This window comes from Saccopteryx leptura, chromosome 4, assembly GCF_036850995.1.
Source record: "Saccopteryx leptura isolate mSacLep1 chromosome 4, mSacLep1_pri_phased_curated, whole genome shotgun sequence".
Taxonomy (NCBI): Eukaryota; Metazoa; Chordata; class Mammalia; order Chiroptera; family Emballonuridae; genus Saccopteryx; species Saccopteryx leptura.
The window spans coordinates 129,002,009-129,022,086 of NC_089506.1; the positions used below are offsets into that span (position 1 = coordinate 129,002,009).

At 34.6% G+C, this 20,078-nt stretch overlaps 1 protein-coding gene across 2 annotated transcripts in view; it reads right to left on the reverse strand.

Annotated features, from left to right (window-relative positions):
• The window catches only part of TENT2 (terminal nucleotidyltransferase 2), a 66,693-nt gene that overhangs the window by 20,324 nt on the left and 26,291 nt on the right, over positions 1–20,078 (reverse strand). Inside the window, exons 7-11 of one of the 2 annotated variants that reach the window (XM_066381689.1) lie at positions 17,820–17,898; positions 16,069–16,138; positions 9,554–9,630; positions 9,050–9,178; positions 3,056–3,099 (exon numbers count right to left, since the gene is read on the reverse strand). In XM_066381689.1, coding sequence (XP_066237786.1) covers positions 3,056–3,099; positions 9,050–9,178; positions 9,554–9,630; positions 16,069–16,138; positions 17,820–17,898 — 399 coding nt within the window. The remainder of the gene's footprint in view (positions 1–3,055; positions 3,100–9,049; positions 9,179–9,553; positions 9,631–16,068; positions 16,139–17,819; positions 17,899–20,078) is intronic. The other variant, XM_066381688.1, reaches the window with a different exon arrangement.

Here is a 20,078-nt window from a genome sequence, read left to right on the forward strand (position 1 = left end):
CTTATACTATCTCAACTTCACTGCTTTAACTCAATAGTAAATACTCTTCCCTCTGTCACTTATGTTGCTTTTTTAAGTCAATAAGAATTAAGTAGTAATAATCAGTAATGCTGTACTACCATATAGCTTTTGAAGATAAAAGTATATTATCTTTCCTTTTCCTTCATAAGTTAGTATTACAACTGAATTGAAATAGTGTATCAATTCTGAAAAACCTTTCATCATAAATTTTGAGAAAATATATAAAAGTACTAAAAAGGGCATAATATATTTAAAATTTTTTATTCTATTTCAAAATTTTTAAAATTTTTTAAAATCTTATTTTTAACTACATTAAAAAAGCTCAAAATTTAAAAGAACCCTCTTCCTTGTAAAGTAATGAAGATTTTTTTAGGTAAAGTTTTAAATTATTCTCAAACTTATTTATACAAGCTGAAAATCTGTCATATCTGCTTTTCTATATAGGAATAATATTATACAAATAATAAAATGTAATAAACAACAGCAATCAGATAAAAAGATATTTCAATGAATACTACTATCATTTTTCCTTTCCTCAGGCAGCACAGTATAATGGAAAAAATACTAGTTTCTTGATCCATAATTTGTGACTACATAGTCTGGATCAATCATATTACTTTTTAAGACTTAGTTTCTTCATCAATGAAAAAAAGATCCTACCTTACATGCTTATTTGCTTATAATTAAAGATACTGTGTAAAATATTTAGTGTGCTGATACAAATAGATGCTAAATATAGCCATGTGCTTGCTACATCAGATGGATGACTGAGGAAAGCACTGCTTGCTGATCAATCAGCTGACAGACAGGTTTTAGATAAAACAAAAAATCCTGTTAAGAGGTGGTAGTAATTTTTATCCATGTAAACATCAATCTTATAATAATAAAGATAATGTGCTTTAAGTATTTATGGCTAAGTGAGATTACTGTAGAAGCATCTATTCGATATATAATAACAGATTCATTAAAGAATAGGTTTAACTATTAGATTCTTTGCTGAAAATTACATGCAGCTCTTTCTATACCCAAACATACATAGGTCTTAAACAAAAATAAGGTTGACACAATAAAATAAAATAGTAGCCTGACCAGGCGGTGGCGCAGTGAATAGAGTGTTGGACTGGGATGCGGAGGACCCAGGTTCAAGACCCCAAGGTCGCCAGCTTGACCGCGGGCTCATCTGGTTTGAGCAAAAGCTCACCAGCTTGGACCTAAGGTCGCTGGCTCGAGCAAGGGGTTACTCGGTCTGCTGAAGGCCCGCGGTCAAGGCACATATGAGAAAGCAATCAATGAACAACTAAGATGCTGCAACGCGCAATGAAAAGCTAATGATTGATGCTTCTCATCTATCTGTCCCTGTCTATCTCTCTCTCTCTCTCTCTCTCTCTCTGTCTCCGTAAAATAAAATAAAATAACACTTGTAAAAAAATAAAATAAGGCCTGACCTGTGGTGGCACAGTGGATAAAGCAACGACCTGGAAATGCTGAGGTCGCTGGTTCGAAACCCTGGGCTTGCCTGGTCAAGGCACATATGGGAGTTGATGCTTCCAGCTCCTCCCCCCCCTCTCTCTGTCTCTCTCTCTCTCCCTCTCTCTCTCCTCTCTAAAAAATAAATAAATAAAATAAAATAAATTTAAAAAAATAATAAAATAAAATAGTAAACACCAAGTCACTATCTTTGACCTTGGAATATGAGCTAAAGAATCAATACTTAATAGAGGGAGAAAACCATTCAAGAATAAGACCCAAAAAATTCAAGTTACTTCCATTTCTGTATTTTCTAATGCTTCCATTTTTCATGTTTAAAAGCATAAATACTGGCCCCTAGTGCTACTGGAAACTCATTTTAATGGTTCTTCATAATAGCATAAATTAGTTTTTAAAAGGAGGTAAATAAAATATCCAAATTTCAAATGGTTCTTGTTAGAGGACCCACCACAAACTGAGAGGTCCCTACTATAGCCTAATTCTATTACAATAAACCCTTTCTTATCCAGTACCTTGCATGTGTGTATTGAAACATAGAAACATCAGTTCTTCTCAATTATCAAGGATTAAATTATGTTTAATTTAGGTTCCATGTCAAGTATATTTATATTTTGTGATACATGAAATAGATAAGTTCTTTTAACACTGATTACTCAAGCTAGATACTGTACTATGTTTTTCTCTGTTACATAACCATTTAGTAAGTTTTTGAAACTAATAGATAAAAATTATGTGATTACAAAAGGATGGTCAAACATTCTAAACAATTAGCTTAAATATTATTTCCAAATAAAACCAGGAACAAGGATAACTAAGGAGAAAAAAATGGTAGGACTATAAAACAGGAAACAGAATTCTGGAAAGAACACAAAATACTGAAATAGAAACAAAAGTATTCTTATATATCATAAATATGTACATTATCTAGGTTTCTCTAAACTCAAATTGAGTACATACTACACTTTTTCTAGTAGATACACTTCATTTCTTGATTATTTCCAAACAGCTTCAGCAAGATTCCTAATATTATGCACACAAGGATAGAATACTAATGTTACTCTTGCTGTATATTACTTAATAAGATCAAATGAAAGATACAATGGTCATTTGATCATTTAATTTATTTTTCCCCCTATTTTTAAAGTATTCATACATTGGATTGAAAAACTTCTGAGTTAACTAACTAAACAAATGCTGTAAAACTATATTTTAAAACAGCATGAAAAAAACTGGAATGAGTCCAAATGGGACTCAATTTATTCCCATTAGTGATAATCATGAGCATCATGCAAAAAATCCCACCATTAATAAAACAACCAGATTGCCTGCCAATAACCAAATAAAATATGAGTCTTCTGAGAAAGTATACAAAACATTTTTAATGTCCTAATGGCCAATGCCTCAGCTTATATAGAAACTGTTACTAATACTTTGAAGGTTACATAACTATGACTACTTTTTTATTCACATTAATACTATATATAATAAATAGTCCCACATATACTTGTCACAATATGTATTATAATAATTTATAAGAAACACTTACTGGGTAAATTTTTTGGATGGATGGAAGGATGGGTTCAGGTAGGGCTATAAAAAAAAAAGTTCAAAGCTTCTGTGATTCATGTAATTCATTTTACAAAGCAATAATTTGTCAGCTAAGACCCTCAGGTATAAAACTATAAGGGTTTCTGCTAAAAGTCAACACTTTTCATATAATTTTGTAAAGTTAATTCTGATCTCTAAAAATTTTAAATCAGAATATATCTAAGTTTGTAATTTAAAGTTTGTTAATAAATTATGTACATTTTTATGTAAACTAATGTTCCTTACATGGTTTCAGAATAATAGGCCATCAATAAATAGACACATATCATTTAGTCCAACATCAGACACACACACACAAAATATGCAAGACAAGGATTGTTGTACAGATATTAAATGAACATTGTTAAGATGAATGTAGCTATCAAAAAAATTTTTAAGTACAGTCCAACAATGGTCCTATCATAAATGTGCTTTTATTATTTAATTTCTTCTAACAAACAATTAACACAAAAATGAATATAGTTTCTGATCTGCCAAAAAAGAAACTGAAAGAAATCTTCACTTTATTAATTTTTATAAAGTAGGCCTCAGTAAACTTTAGAAATCTAAATCAGAAGATCTGAACCAATCTTCTATAAAATAAAATTTCATGCAAAGGAATCATTTTCTTCATATGTTACTATATTTTTAATTGTAATTCTCCATCCTTCAATAGCTTTACCCAAATTCAATCTCACTAAATGCATTAATAGTTATTTCACATCATTATATAGGAGATTACATGGGAGGCAAAGTACCCAGTATTCAATAATATAATAAATAACTAATATATAATGTCTGAAATTAAGACACAAATAATGCATTTTCAAGATTTCTTTAAGATTAAAGACCAATATAGTACCATATGATAAACTATGATAATTTAAGAATTACAGATACATAGTATGTAATGAAATATTATACTCAGTAATAATCTTTAATTCACTATTTACTGGCTATTTAGCAAGAACATTTTTAAAGGATTTCTGGAATGCATTACATACATATAATCAATTATTATGACCAACTTACATGGTCTCCAACTATGATTCTACCACATAGTATTTAAATTTAACTCCTGCATCATGTTTCATTTCTAAGTTGAAAATTGGAATAACGTAAAATTCCATGATAGCCTGGAATGTTCACAGTGTATGACTAAGAATATTAGAGGAAAAAACTCACTCATCGCCTACAGAAGCACTCTTAGAAAATAAGGATACATTTTTCCCCATAGGCATTCAAATGCTCAAAATTCTAAAGTCCCTACAAACTCAAACCCAAGTCACTTTAGTTCTAAAAATCTTTGTATTTGTTTAACATTTTAACAGCTGCTTTCTAAGAATTTTTGTTATAATGTAAAAGTTAAATTGGAAAATCTCATTAGAAATTAGTTTAATTGATCAAAAACCTGAATTCCTTTCCTACTGAATACTCCTAATAAATTAAAATTATAATTTAAAAGAGGATGAAGAAAAGATTACAGAAAATTGTTTCAAGTTTATCTCATTCTAGAATTATAATTAGAATGCTAGGAGAGTAAAACAAATAGTAATCACTGGTTTAAGATCTTTTAACAGACAAAGAGCATTCAGAACTAAGCAATTTGGAAGCTTTTCAGGACAGGAATATCATTTAATAAATCCCTGCCTGACAAATTTAAAGATTTAAAACCACCGGTCATTTCAGAAGTAATTAGTATACTATAGCAGTTACTAAATAATACTATATTAATAGCAACCTCAAAGTTAAATTTTTAAAATGCTTATTTAACTCTAAAGCAACATACATTCTGGAAGAATCTGGCTGTAACATTTATTTTGATTTCAAAATTTTGTACTTTGATCTTTAAAATTTCTTTCTCAAAAGCAAAATAAGACAAAACAAAAGCTTATTATTGCAGTTTGTGAGCAACTGATAACACCTTGAGTATAGGTAATCTGTAAGATTTTACTTTGCCTGCAGTTCATATGAGAGCTTTCTGGCCAGGCCCCCACAAATTTATATATGGGGTAGGCATAAGTGGGTTTACAGTTGTTCGTATGAAAAGCAGTAATTAATTATGTTTAATAAAATCTAATACAAGAATAAACTCTATTTTGCTTACTCATAACTGTAAACCAATTTTGCCCACTTATACTGTACTTATAAACATTCTATATTAATTCATCAAACGTTCAATTAAAAAAAAAAAAGATGTTTTCAACACTAAGCAACCGTTAATTATGAAAGAGCAAGAACAATTTAAAAATGCCTAGAAGACAGTTCTGTACCTGGTAACATGATAAATATTCCATTCATATTATTATTTCAAACCAATTGATACTTTTGCTTTATTATTCACTCTTTCTTTATTATTCACTGTCATTAAAATCTGTTCTTGATGGGGTTTTACCCCTCCTGCTTTCATCAGTCAGCTTGCCTTCTCAAGCTACGTAGTCTATCACTGACTCTTGAAATTCATTCTAGGAAATGTTTTGTTTTCAACCTTTCTACGTAGAACCTGTTTCCTTTCTCTGTTCATGGCAGAAAAAATATTAAAGCACTTAAGAAGTTAAATGAAACCTAAGTGTCATCTAAGCCAACTATTCCTGTTACTGATGAGAATATTAACGCCAGAGAGGTAAAATAACTGGGCCAAAATCATAAACATTAGTTCATTATGGTAGACCTGGAACTGCTCAATACACCTTGTAGACTCTTATATAACAACAAAAAGCAACTACTTATTTCAATCTCTCTAATTTCTTCTATGGAGGAGTGGCTTCAATTTGCCAAAGTACAGAGTCACTGAGGTCCTTTAAAAAAAGCCTAGAACCTAAAAATGGTGTATGATAGTGCCATTAATGACAAACCAATTCAGTAAATGAAACCACTGTCAAGAATAAAATACGTTTAACAAATCTAAACCAAATGTTAGCATATAATTGCATTGCACTAGTAAAATACTAATGTTTGAATTTTCAACTTGCTTTATAAAACCACCTTGGCTTGACCGGTGGTGGCACAGTGGATAACATGTCGACCTGAGATGCTGAAGTCCCAGGTTCAAAATTCTGAGATTACCAGCCTGAGCGCGGGGTTGCCTGCTTGAGCGTGGGATCATCAACATGATCCCATGGTCACTGGTTTGAGCCCAAAGGTCACTGGCTCAGCCTGAGCCCCCCAGTCAAGGCATGTATGAGAAGCAATCAATGAACAAATAAAAGTGACACAACTGTGGACCGATGCTTCTTATCTCTCTCCTTCCTGTCTCTCTCTCTCCTTCTCTCTCCCTCTCGCTTAAAACAAAAAAGGAAAAGTAAAACCACCTTGGGACATTCGTGATTAAAGTACATTCTTCTAAAGAAGGTAATCTCAAATTAAAATTTTTAGTGTAATGCACCAAGAATGGAGATATAGGGCACATAGGGATGTTCATGCATGTTAAATGCTTCAGTCAAATCTAATTTTTAAATCACAACTAACACTACTAAAACTTATAAGTAGACAGTAGGTGGTAGTACATGAGGTATGTCATATTATTCTTTATATTTTAAAAGAAATATTTCTAATCTGTTCAATTTTTAATAAATTTGAAATGGACAGAGTTCACTAAAAAAGCATCAAAAGTAAATACATGTTTCAGATTGAACTGCAAAACTGGACAAGAAATGATTAGTAATATCTAAAGTAGTATCTAAAACAGCCAACACTATGTTTCAAATCCTTTTAGAGCAGATCATCACACTAATGTATATCTAAAATTGATCAGCAATAAAAACATATGTATTATAATTAGCCTGAAATTTTTTTTACTTCAAAAAGGAAGATTATCCTTTTTTTTTTTTTTTTTACAGGGACAGAGAGAGTCAGAGAGAGGGATAGACAGGGACAGACAGACAGGAACAGAGAGAGATGAGAAGCATCAATCATCAGTTTTTCGTTGCGATACTTTAGTTCAGGGGTCCCCAAACTTTTTACACAGGAGGCCAGTTCACTGTCCCTCAGACCGTTGGAGGGCCAGACTATAAAAAAAAACTATGAACAAATCCCTATGCACACTGCACATATCTTATTTTAAAGTATAAAAACAAAATGGAAGTAGTACTGTACATGAGCGACGCCACGCTTTGCGGCACTGCCACATACAGTATTCCAGGAGCACCAATGAAAGAGGTGCCCCTTCTGGAAGTGTGGCAGGAGCCAGATAAATGGCCTCAGGGGGTCACATGCAGCCCACGGGCTGTAGTTGGGGGACCCCTGCTTTAGTTGTTCATTGACTGCTTTCTCATATGTGCCTTGACTGCGGGCCTTCAGCAGCTTGAGCCAGCGACCTTGAGTCCAAGCTGGTGAGCTTTTTGCTCAAGCCTGATGAGCCCGCACTCAAGTTGGCGACCTCAAGGTCTCAAACCTGGGTCTTCAGTATCCCAGTCTGACGCTCTATCCACTGCACCACCACTTGGTCAGGCAAGATTAACCTTTTTGATGGCTGATTCATAAAACTCTGACCCATTTAACTATTTTAAGTCTCTCATCAAAATATCTGATTTTATCATTCAAATAAAAACATACTTTTGTTTAATACATAAAACATCTATAATTACAATCACATACAAAAGAAACAAATCCTACTGTTATAACCGGAGAAATTTTTGGCACATATCATTTCAATATTTGTTATAAATATATGTGTATATTCACACTTCTAACAAATATTTTCATTTTTTGAGTTTTCTATATTCACTTTTGTATTCAAAGAGCTTTCAACACCCGCAGGGGTATGAACACACAGTAGAGTTCCAAAGATGTGTTGTAGAATTGTGCACCTAAAATCTGTTTATTTTTGTTAACCAGTGTTTACCCCAATCACTTCAATTAAAAACAAAAAATAGTAAAAAATAATAACCTTTGCCAAGAGGTAAAGAAAACCTCAACTATAGTTACTATTTTTAATTAAAACTGGTATCTTGTTGTATATGACTTAGTGTGTCTCAAATATTTTCTTCTATCATTAAATATCTGAAAAATATGATTTTTAGTAGCTGTGTAAATTTCACATTAGGATAAACTATAATTAATTTAATCATCCCCCCATTCCTAAAAACTTAGATTATCTCTGATCTTTTATTATTTCAATGAACACCATGAAAAAGAGCCTTATAAATAAATCCATATAAGCATCCCTGATTATTACCTTATAACACCTAGAAATGAAACCATTGAGTCAAAGGATATGAACATAAATATTACAACATCGTTTTCCAAACTGTGGCAATATCATTAACCTAGGACATATCAGATCCTAGACATCCTGCTAAAAGGTCTTCTATTACATTAACACCAAGGTTTTTTACCCTATCTCAATGCAAGCTCACATGAAATAAAGCTTCTTTTACCAACAAGAAAATCATTTAATTCCCATCTCAAGAAAAAAAAACCCACAATGAGTGTATGTGACCATTTTTAGGTGTGTGAGCATATTTTTATAGGCCTTCTAAACATTCATCTGCCTCAAGAAAATGGTTTTACAATACAGTGGTAAAAGTTTTTTTTTTCCATATTGGCAAAGATTATTATTATTTTTATAATTTTTATTTTTAATTAAATTTATTGAGATGACACAGGTTAACAATATTATCTAAGTTTCAGGTACACAATTCTACAACACACATATACCACACTGTGTATTCACTCTCCCACCAAGGGTGATGAAAATTCTTTGAATACAAAAGTGAATATAGAAACCTGTCAAAAAATAAAAACACAGTGAAACTTCTTTTTAATGCTTTCCAGGAAATAACATTTCTAAAAACATTAGTTCAGAGCAACAAAATTAAAAATCTGGTCTAATGGGCCTTAAAAGGAAACTTTTAAAACAATGCTTTTTGAAGACAGGGCCAATAGAAAAGATACTATATTAAAATTTAATGACATTTCCATTTTAAAACTTGGGGAAACCCATAATACTTACTTTGTAAATAGTGCAAAACCATCAATACAAGACTATAGCTGCTTAAAGTACCACGACTGGCATCATTTATTTCATGGTGACTTGCCCACTTCTTAATCACCAGTACTAATGGACGAACTCGATTTTCAACTGAAAGTAAAATTAAAACTTAAAAATGGTAAGAAGACATTATAGTTTCTTTGAAAGTTTACATAATTTCCCAACTCCATGCTAATAAAAAGAGCACCGACTCCCTGTGTATTAAACATTGTTCACCATAAAAGTGTCTTACTTCCAAAGCATACCTCAGTTATCTTTTTAAAAATTGCTAATTATTGAAATTAACTCTATTAATTTACAACTAGTAGTATATAATTTTAGTGAACACTTTACATATTGTAAAATAGGATACACGTAAAAGCAATTAAAGAGATGTCCATGTTTACTACAAACATCTTTAAAAAGGAAAAACATGATAGATAAAAAGAAAAGCTGATAATTATTTGGAAATAAACAAAAACTTACGGTATGCATAAGTTCTGAGAAGGAATGTGTTTCTTATTCCAACAATATTGTTTACATTCAAGTCAAATTCCACACAACTATTAAAAAGAAATAGAAGAAACTTTAACTTAAGTACAAATTAAACTCCCTAGTAACTAAATTAATATCCATCCATCCAATGGTGCAAAAATAACACAAGCGAAAAGGTCAGAGACCATAAAGTGAAGCACTAAAAAAATAAAAATACGTACTCAGTATATCATTTTAATTTTAGTATGTATTAAAAATATAAAATAGGATTACTGTTGAAATATACTGGTAATATATCGGTAATATACTGGCAAGACTCCAATTTTCCTTAACAAAAGAAATTTCAAAGTTTTGCAATCCTTTCCAGATAACAAAATTATGTAACCAAAAACATTTCTAGGCAACGTATGCCACTGAGTTATAGATTATCAACTAACTTGGAATTATACCATCATTTGCTTTAAAAACAAAGAAATAAAAAGTCAAAGTATAGGTGAAAAAAAATAAAAGCTCTGTCTATACATTATATTCCCTCCAATAAATTGGCAAATTATAATAGTATGCCAAGTTTAGCTACTGATATCTGGGGAAAACTCAAACAAACACACAACAGAAGAGACGCTCGTTTAAAAGTAAAGTCAGAAAGTAAAGATATGCAATTTACAGTTTAGGGCAGGGGTCCCCAAACTACGACCTCAGGCCACATGTGGCCCCCTGAGGCCATTTATCCGGCCCCCACTGCACTTCCGGAAGGGGCACCTCTTTCATTGGTGGTCAGTGAGAGGAGCATAGTTCCCATTGAAATACTGGTCAGTTTGTTGATTTAAATTTACTTGTTCTTTATTTTAAATATTGTATTTGTTCCCGTTTTGTTTTTTTTACTTTAAAATAAGATATGTGCAGTGTGCATAGGGATTTGTTCATAGTTTTTTTTATAGTCCGGCCCTCCAACAGTCTGAGGGACAGTGAACTGGCCCCCTGTGTAAAAAGTTTGGGGACCCCTGGTTTAGGGCAAGGGTCCCCAAACTGCGGCCCCCTGAGGCCATTTATCTGGCCCCCGCCGCACTTCCAGAAGGGGCACCACCATCTCATTAGCCAAAAGCAGGCCCATAGTTCCCATTGAAATATTGGTCAGTTTGTTTTTTTAAATTTACTTGTTCTTTATTTTAAATATTGTTATTTGTTCCCGTTTTGTTTTTTTACTTTAAAATAAGATATATGCAGTGTGCATAGGGATTTGTTCATAGTTTTTTTTAAAGATTACTTAATGTATAAGAGTTTTTCTATGAGGTTTCTAATCAAGATAGCAGCATAGGTAAACATGGTACTCAATTCCTTCTACAATCACATCAAAACTACAACTAAACAGAACCATGTGAACTGCCTGAAATCTGGCTGAATGAAGGTCTTATACCTAGGGAATTAAGCCACATCAAGACTGACAGGAAGGGCAGAGACATAGAATGGGCTAGTCCCACATTCACATGTGGCACATAAAATCAGGAGGGATATCTCAGCTGGCTGTGGAGGTCCCCCATGAGGAGCTAAGGGTCCCACTGCCACACCAGGCACCCAGCTCAGGGTTCCAGTGCCAGGAAGAGAAGTCCCCATAACTTCTGGCTGGAAAAAAACCAGTGGAGATTAAGGCTGAGGTAGAGAGAAAGCTGCTGGAGTCCAGGCAGTTCCTCTTAAAGGGGCCCATGGAAGGACTTACTTGGACTCAATCCCTCTGAGCTCCAGCACTGGAGCAGCAGCTTGAAAGGCATCACAGACATGGGGGGGGGGGGGGGGAGACACTGAGTTGTCTGGAACTAGAATACCTGTAGGGAAGATAGTTTTCTCCCATACTGAAGTGCTGGCAGAGGTTATTGTTCCTTTAACGAGACCTCCTCCCATAGAGCAGGTAGGCAGGTGCCATAGTTGAGTCTCCATTAACCTGGCTAACAATGTTTGCCCCACCCAACTTTTGGATCACTCAAACTGTTTGCAATGACTTTCCACAGGAATAGCCTGTTGTAAAGCCAGCAGCCACGGCCAGGGCCACCATCAGAGCAGCCCAGCCCTTGCAGGTTCGCATTGGATTCGGACAGTCGGTAAAGAAACCATGGAGCCAAAAACTGGTGGGCCATAGCCTTTAATCCTACCTTGCACCCGGCGGGCAAGTAAAAATACACACTGGGCTCCAAAACCCACTCACACTCAGTGCTCACAAAGCCACTGACTTATCCGAGTTTCCTAGAATCAAAGGTTTCTAGCTCACCAGACTTATTCTCCTCAGTTCCCCATCTCCTTCCTTATCCCAGATACAAACTCTACACAAACTGGCATCTCACTCAGCACTCCGCCATCTTGGCTGCTTCTCCTGGCCTCCTCCACTTGGCCTTTCTCTGTTCTCCTCTGCTCTCTCTTGCTAATCTCAGGAACCAAGAGCACAAACTCTCGTTCCGCCCCCATTTTATATTGTAGCTTCACAACCTCTAATCCAATATACAAAATAGGGAAGTCTCCAATACAAAGTCACTTCTCCGAGGCATGATTGGATTGTACCACCCCACATCAAAAAGGGTGGGAAAGGCTTAATCCCAAAACCAAGCCCCAGGCTACAATGATCCTGCCTGCCCCCAACACACATTAATATCACCTGGGCGACGGCATCTTTAACAAAGTGAGCATAATACATTTTATCCGCCCAACACCTGTCTTGGCTGATGCTTTAAATTTTCCTAAAATATTTCAAAGAAGCAGCATCTGCTGTCAGCATGCCCCATAACCTCTTGCTAAGTGACCCCAGCCCTGGCACTAATAGCAGCTGGCCTTGGTTTGCAGCATGGCCTTGTGTGGGCACCTCCAACCCCAGAACAAGTAGCAGCCTTCTGCAGCTCATGCTATATTAGGGAGCCATGGGTGGAACACAGGTGACAACTGATCTTGACGTACATTTCCCAGGAGGCCCCAGGACCAGGCCATCTAGTGGACAGCTTAAGACCAAATGAAACACCACCACCCAACCACCTCCACAGTAACACACTCAAGGGGTGTACTTAGCAGGCACTAGGGCCCCAGTGAAGTAAATCCTGCTCTGTGGGGTGTATCCTTAAGCAGCTAATCCTTCACCCCGTTAGAGGTCAGTGGTCAGAGCTAGTCCTTGCAGCTGATCGGCCTGCGGGTAAATCCCTTCCATTAACATCTCAACAGCAATCAAGGAGTAAGATCTACAACCCAGATTACTCCACCCAGCAGTTATCATTTAGAATGGAAGGCCAGATAAAAAACTTCCCAAACAAGAAAAAGCTAAAGGAGTTCATTACCACCGAATCACTATTACACAAAATGTTAATGGGTCTTCTTTAAGAAAAAGAAAAAAGATAGAAAAAATATGAACAACATAATGACAACAAATGCATACTATGAACAACTGAATCTAATAAACAAAACAAACAAGCAGCCTGACCAGTGGTGGTACAGTGGATAGAGCGTTGGCCTGGCACACTGAGGTCCCAGGTTTGAAATTTCAAGGTCGCCGGCTTGAGCTCAGGTTTATCTGGCTTGAGCACAGGGTCACCAGCTGGAGCATGGGATCATCTAAAATTCTAAATGATCCATGGTTACTTAGGCCCAAAGATTGCTGGCTTAAAGCCAGGCTTGAGGAAGGAGTCACTGGCTCAGCTGGAGCTAGTCAAGGTATGTTATGAGAAGCAATCAAGGAACAACTAAAGTGCCACTCTATCTAATAAATAAATAAAAACAAAATAAACAGAATAGAAACAAACTCATAGAGAACATTTTGATGGTTGCCAGATGGGATGGGGGCTCAGAGGAATAGGTAAAAAAGGAGAAGTGATTAACAAGTTGTTGGTCAAATAAGTTTGTAAATATGATATATAGCAGGGGTCAGGAACCTTTTTGGCTGAGCCATGAACTCCACATATTTTAAAATGTAGTTCTGTGAGAGCCATACAACGACCCGTGTACGTTATGCATTATCCAATAAAAATTTGGTGTTGTCCGAGAGGACAGCTGTGATTGGCTCCAGCCACCCGCAACCATGACAGGTAGGAAATGAATGAATTGTAATACATGAGAATGTTTTAGATTTTTAACGTTATTATTATTTTTATTAAAGATTTGTCTGCGAGCCAGATGTAGCCATCAAAAGAGCCGCATCTGGCTCGCGAGCCATAGGTTCCCGACCCTTGATATATAGGTTTGCTTGCTTATAGTTTGCACTGGGTGTGGGGGACAGGCTGTAAGCAGGCAGGGTCGTTATACCCTAAGGCTTAGTTTTAAAACTAAACCTTTCCCACCCTAAGTGACTTTGTAACAGAGACTTCCTTGTTTGTATATTGGATTAAAGGTTTTGGTTTCTACACTATAAAGTGGGGCAGACCGGGAGCTTGCTCTCTCTCTGTTCCTGAGATTAGCATTAGAGAGGAGAGCAGAGAAAGGCCACGTGGAGGAGAGGAGAAGCAGCCAAGATGGTGGAGTGCTGAAGGAGAAGCAGTTTGTGCAGAGCTTGTGCAGAGAGAAGGAGATAGGGAACAGAGGTGAATAAGGCTGATGAGGTAGAAACCTTTGATCCTAGAAAAACTCAGATAAGTCAGTGGCTTTGGGAACCCTGAATGGAAAGGGAAGTGTTTTCCCACTGTGTGTATTCTTTGCCCGCCGAGTGCAAGCTAGGATTAAAGCTAATGGCCCACCAGTTCTTGACTCCATTGTTTCATTACCGTCTGTCTGAATCAAATGCAAACCTGCACGGGCCAGGCGGCTGTGATGGTGTCCGTGGCTACTGGCCATAACGCAAGTACAAATTGGTTGTTACAAAATAGTCATGAGAATGTGAATTAGGGCATATAGGGAATATAGTCAATAATATTCTAATATTATGCATAGGGTCAGAGGGGTGCAAGATTTACAGGGATGATCACTGAGAAGTTATGTAATGTCTAATCACTGGTGTGTTACATCTGAAATTAATATACTAATGTATGTCAACTAATTGAAAAATAAATAAAGTTCTAACCCTCTTAATAAAAAAAGTTTTTCTGTGAAAACACTGCCTAAAATAAAAACAAATTTACTTTCTACAGCTTAATCATAACATAAATGAACTATTAGCTAATTATAATTGTTTGTAAATATATGGTTATATAAACAATTCTGTTCTCATTCTATTTAAGATTTTATATAACTTTCTAAGTATTCTTTATAAACTCCATTTTATAATTTTTCTCTATACGAACCATTAAAAAAAACTTCACTTTGTGGTAAGGTACCAAAGAATTGCAAAAATTAATATTTTAGAAGGAAAAGTCACGTTTCTTGCCCCATCCTTTCTTTAGAGCAAGGGATAGTCAACCTTTTTATACCTACCACCCACTTTTGTATCTCTGTTAGTAATAAAATTTTCTAACTGCCAGTCCCACAATAATGGTGATTTATAAAGTAGGGAAGTAACTTTACTTTATAAAATTTATAAAGCAGAGTTACAGCAAGTTAAAGCATATAATAATAACTACTTACCAAGTACTTTATGTCAGATTTTCGCTAAGTTTGGCAAAATAAATCTTTATAAAACAACTTACTATAGTTAAATCTATCTTTTTATTTATACTTTGGTTGCTCCGCTACCACCCACCATGAAAGCTGAAACGCCCACTAGTGGGCGGTAAGGACTAGGTTGACTACCACTGAACTAGACTATAAAAAGGACAGTCTGAGAGCTCAAATAAGGCAGAGTGTCACATTGTTTAGCTGTCAATTGTTTAGCTGAGAACATGCACATTGAGTGACTCAAAAATTTCCAAACTGAACATTTGTAGGAATGATCATGAAAGTGATAAAAGAATTAACTCAGGGGGAAAGGGGATTACAAAATAGATTTCATTAAATAGATGAATTCACAAATAGAGAATCCATGAATAATGAGAATCAACTGTGCATATACTTACACTTATATTTCATATTACTTTTATAAAACTGGGCTAGAAAAACCTAATGTATCAAAACCTATCAATTTTTTTAGAAAACAAATCCTTTTTTAACCAAGGTAAGAGTCAACACCTAATATTTACATTTCATATTCAGATATTATCTAAAAGATTCTAATTCCTATACCCATAAGAAATTCAGAACCCAGGCTGGGAGAATATATAAGCAGATTTATAACAACCCCTTTGATACATGATATTTCATCACTTAGGACATGCTCTTAATGCATTCATTATATTTACAAAAAGCAAGTCATCATTTAAAAATCTGGAACTATAAATATGTATATATTTTTTAAATTGTATAGCCCCAAATACTCAAAATTTCAAGCAGAATCACTACATATAGTTAACCATAAAAAACTGCTAAGACAATTTCTAAAAATTATTTCAAAGACCAAATCAAATGAAAAACTAATGAAGGTAAGCTATTATGTTATAGCACAAATTTCTTAATTATATACATCAAAAACAATCTAAAAATTATCTAAAGCAATTGAAAAAAAAAATTCAATTTACCTGACTTTGTCCCTGAACTTGACAATTGGCACTTTTGCTCGAATCAGCTGAGGTCTCTCAATGTAGCCAGCTGAAGAAGAACAAACAATAATGTGAATATCTGTATATACTTCTCAAATTCATAGTGTATCAATGTACAGTTTTTAAAAATAATTTTACTAAGATAAAATAATTTAAGAAAATATAATCTTTGAGAAAGCAAAGAGGACATTATTGAATTCTAAGACTAAAATTTCCAATACTTTAAGTTATTTTCAAAAATGTGGTCTAATATCTGATAATATTTATTTTAAAAGTTCATCAGGGCACTATAAACATTAAAAAGATCTAAGCTAACAGCAGTGGGATAACTGAATTCTGGTTCAGCACATGGCAAGACATTATGGCAGCCATAAAAATTCTATCTACAGAGTCTTAAATGTGGAAATGTTTGCAACATGATACATGGGGAGGTGATACCTTAAAATAAGTATGACCTCTAAGGAGAACATTTACCTACATATTTTTTATTCCATCAAAGTTGGACGATACAGAAATGCATAAAAAGAAAATCTGTAAACTATTCCAAATGAGTAATTTCCTAATGTTTTAACTAAAGAAAAATGTAATACCAGATTCAAAAACTAAAAATTTCTGTTATATAATGCTTTATCCCCAAAATCATAAAACATACCAAGCTTCAAACAGAATTTATGTGTAAGCATTCAGTGAGGAATAGTGAAAAATAAGGAGTAAGAAGTTTCCAAGTTCCAAGTACAAGCTAACACCAATAACAAAAAACTATATTCCTCCTGCGCTGCATCACCAGTCTCCTCAATTATTAAAAGAAAAAAAAACCCTTTTATTTGAGTTAGATGATCTCTAAGGTCCCTTTCATATTTAATATTTTATAATTCTAATACTAGCTATTAAAAATCCACTTAAGATATGAATTACTCCATTACTTCACATAACTGAAAACTTAAGTCCACTAAAATAAAACAACTGATTAATGTATCTCCTTTAATAGATGTAAGTTGATCAAGAGTAATAACTTTTTACTTGACTTTGAATTTTTCACCTCAAAATCTGACACATGAGGAATACCTATCTGTTAAAGAAATGCAAAAATGTCTTTCCAACATTACAGTTAGTGTGACTTTGTCCACAATATTCTGTGGAAGTGTAAAATAAATTATTTGAGATGGCTCAACATGTGAATTAAAATCTGCTTAGTTAGCTTACTCAAAGAATAAAATCTTACAATAAAATTGCCTAAGTCAACAATTTTGCTTTCTGTTGGAGTAATTCATTTGGGCTTCATGTTCAGTGATCATATTTTTAAAATTTGATGTCATAAATTGAGTATCACTGCAAAACAGATGAAATTCTCTCTCACCTGAATAAGACTTTATCTGTGTCACTCTTGGTTTTTTACAGATCTTTGCATTACTGCTATTTATATTTATGCCTTAGTTTCCCTAACAGTCTATAATCTTTTAAGAAAAAAACCTGAAGCTTATATATCTGAGTTCTCCACTGCACTCAGTGCGGTATCTTGCAAGTAAACCCAATAAAGAATTGATGAATAAATGATTATTCTTTTTAATCAAAACTTCAAGAAATTCCTTTAAAATTTTTATATATAAGGAGCCACATAATATCTATCCTGACTAGGAAAGAAACAATTCTTACCAGAAAATAAAGTGAGAGACATATTTTAAATAAATAGTTATGTCAGATGACATGAATTTGAGGCATATCAAACTTACAAAGTCTAGTACAGAAGTGTTTATGGACTAAGGTGAGTATATGCCGTGCTTCAGTCTTCTGATTTACCTGAAAAAAACACTGAAAAGTTAAAAAATAAAGTGTTTTTTCATTATTTTTCTAAACTTAATGTTTTGTCTTCTTAATGTATCTCAACAAAGAGAAAACATATGTATTATACTTTTCTTTGGAGTTACTTTTCAATTACACTAAATTGTATTATAGGAAAAGTCGATTTTTATGTTGTCTTTCACACTAATATTTCTAAATCAATTTCTGATTTTAAATCTAAAGCGAAATTTTAAAAGAACTATGGAAAGAGCCCTGGCCAGGTAGCTCAGTTGCTTAGAGCACTGTCCCAGTATACCAAGTTTGCAGGTTCAATCTGCAGTCAGGGAACATACAAAAATCAACCAATGAATGCATTATTGACTGAAATTTTAAAAAATCGCTTTCTCTCTCTCTCTCTCTCTCTCTCTCTCCCCCCCCTCCTCTCTCTCTAAAATCAGTAAGTTAAAATATTATTTTTAAAAAAAGATATACTGAAAGAGCTATATGTCATGTTTTTCTTTATTATAAATGTACAAAAAAGCAATGTTTGTAAAGAAAAATTAACAGAATTTAAAGTTTCTGTTACCTGTTTTATTTCCCCATCTAGATTATGAGTTGCTTAAGGATAAGTTAAAATCTATGGAGTCTCAGTATAAATTGTGACAACGTGATTCAGACACATGAACAAGATTGAAAGGTTAGTGGGATGTGCCTGAGTATAATATAATTACATCACAGAAAGTTTTAATTAAAATTCTGGTCTTATCCACTATATTTATTATTTCTAAGCGGTTTTTTTTTAACTTTCTTTTGTATGATTTCAAAGTCTAGAAAATATAGTTTCTAATTTGCAGTACCTACAAGCCAATTTTGTTAATGGAATAACAGGAAGAGTAAACATATATTACCATTCAATAGTTTCTCTTGTATTTTTAAAGAGGTAAACTATGTAAGAAGGCCTTTTAAAATTATACTGAAAGTAATTTAATTTTTGGTAATTCAGAAGAGACCTCAGTATATTAAAGACGCTGCTTCAGCAGCAATTACAGGGGTATTAAGAATACACACGTGCCTGACTAGGCGGTGGTGCAGTGGATAGAACATCAGACTGGGATGTGGAGGACCCAGGTTCGAGACCCCGAGGTTACCAGCTTGAGCGTGGGCTCATCTGGTTTGAGCAAAGCTCACCAGCTTGGACCCAAGGTCGCTGGCTCGAGCAAGGAGTTACTCGGTCTGCTGTAGCCCCATGATCAAGGCACATATGAGAAAGCAATCAATGAACAACTAAAGTGCCCCAACAAAAAACTGATGATTGATGCTTCTCATCTCTCTGTTCCTGTCTGTCTGTCCCTATCTATCCCTCTCTCTGACTCTTGCTCTGTCTCCGTAAAAAAATACATAAAATAAATAAAAAATAAATAAAAAGAATACATACGTATCAGTTAACAGGGAATTCAAATAAAGATAATACTAAATAACAAAATTTAATAAAAAGAAAAAAAATAAAGTCAAAGTATCAGAAGAAATATATTACAATAGTCTTATTTTAAATTTCAGCAAAATCTCCCTTTTTGTATTCCCAAAATATGTAATAACTCCAAACTCCATAGCATTTTCAAAGGGGTAAAAAAAAATAAAGAGTAAAAATAGAATCACTGAAAATTCAAATGGAAAGGAAATATATCAAGAAGATAATGCTGACACATGCTCTTTTCTGCTATATCCTGGTAACATATCTAACTTAATGATGATTCAAACTGAGGCAGAACTCTTTTCTTTTTTTAATGTTTATCTTATTGATTTTAGAGAGAGAGGAAAGGAGAGGAAAAGAGAGATGACAGGAACATTGATGATCTGCTCCTGTATGTGCCCTGAGCGGGAATCGAACTGACCACCTCTGTGATTCAGCACGATGCTCAGCCAGTCGAGGGATCCCATCAGGGCAAGGAAGAACTCTTTAAAAACACAGTAAAGCCATCTCGCTTAATAATGTCAAAACAAGGCCCTGGCTGGTTGGCTCAGCGGTAGAGCGTCGGCCTAGCGTGCGGAGGACCCGGGTTTGATTCCCGGCCAGGGCACACAGGAGAAGCGCCCATTTGCTTCTCCACCCCTCCGCCGCGCTTTCCTCTCTGTCTCTCTCTTCCCCTCCCGCAGCCAAGGCTCCACTGGAGCAAAAATGGCCCGGGCGCTGGGGATGGCTCTGTGGCCTC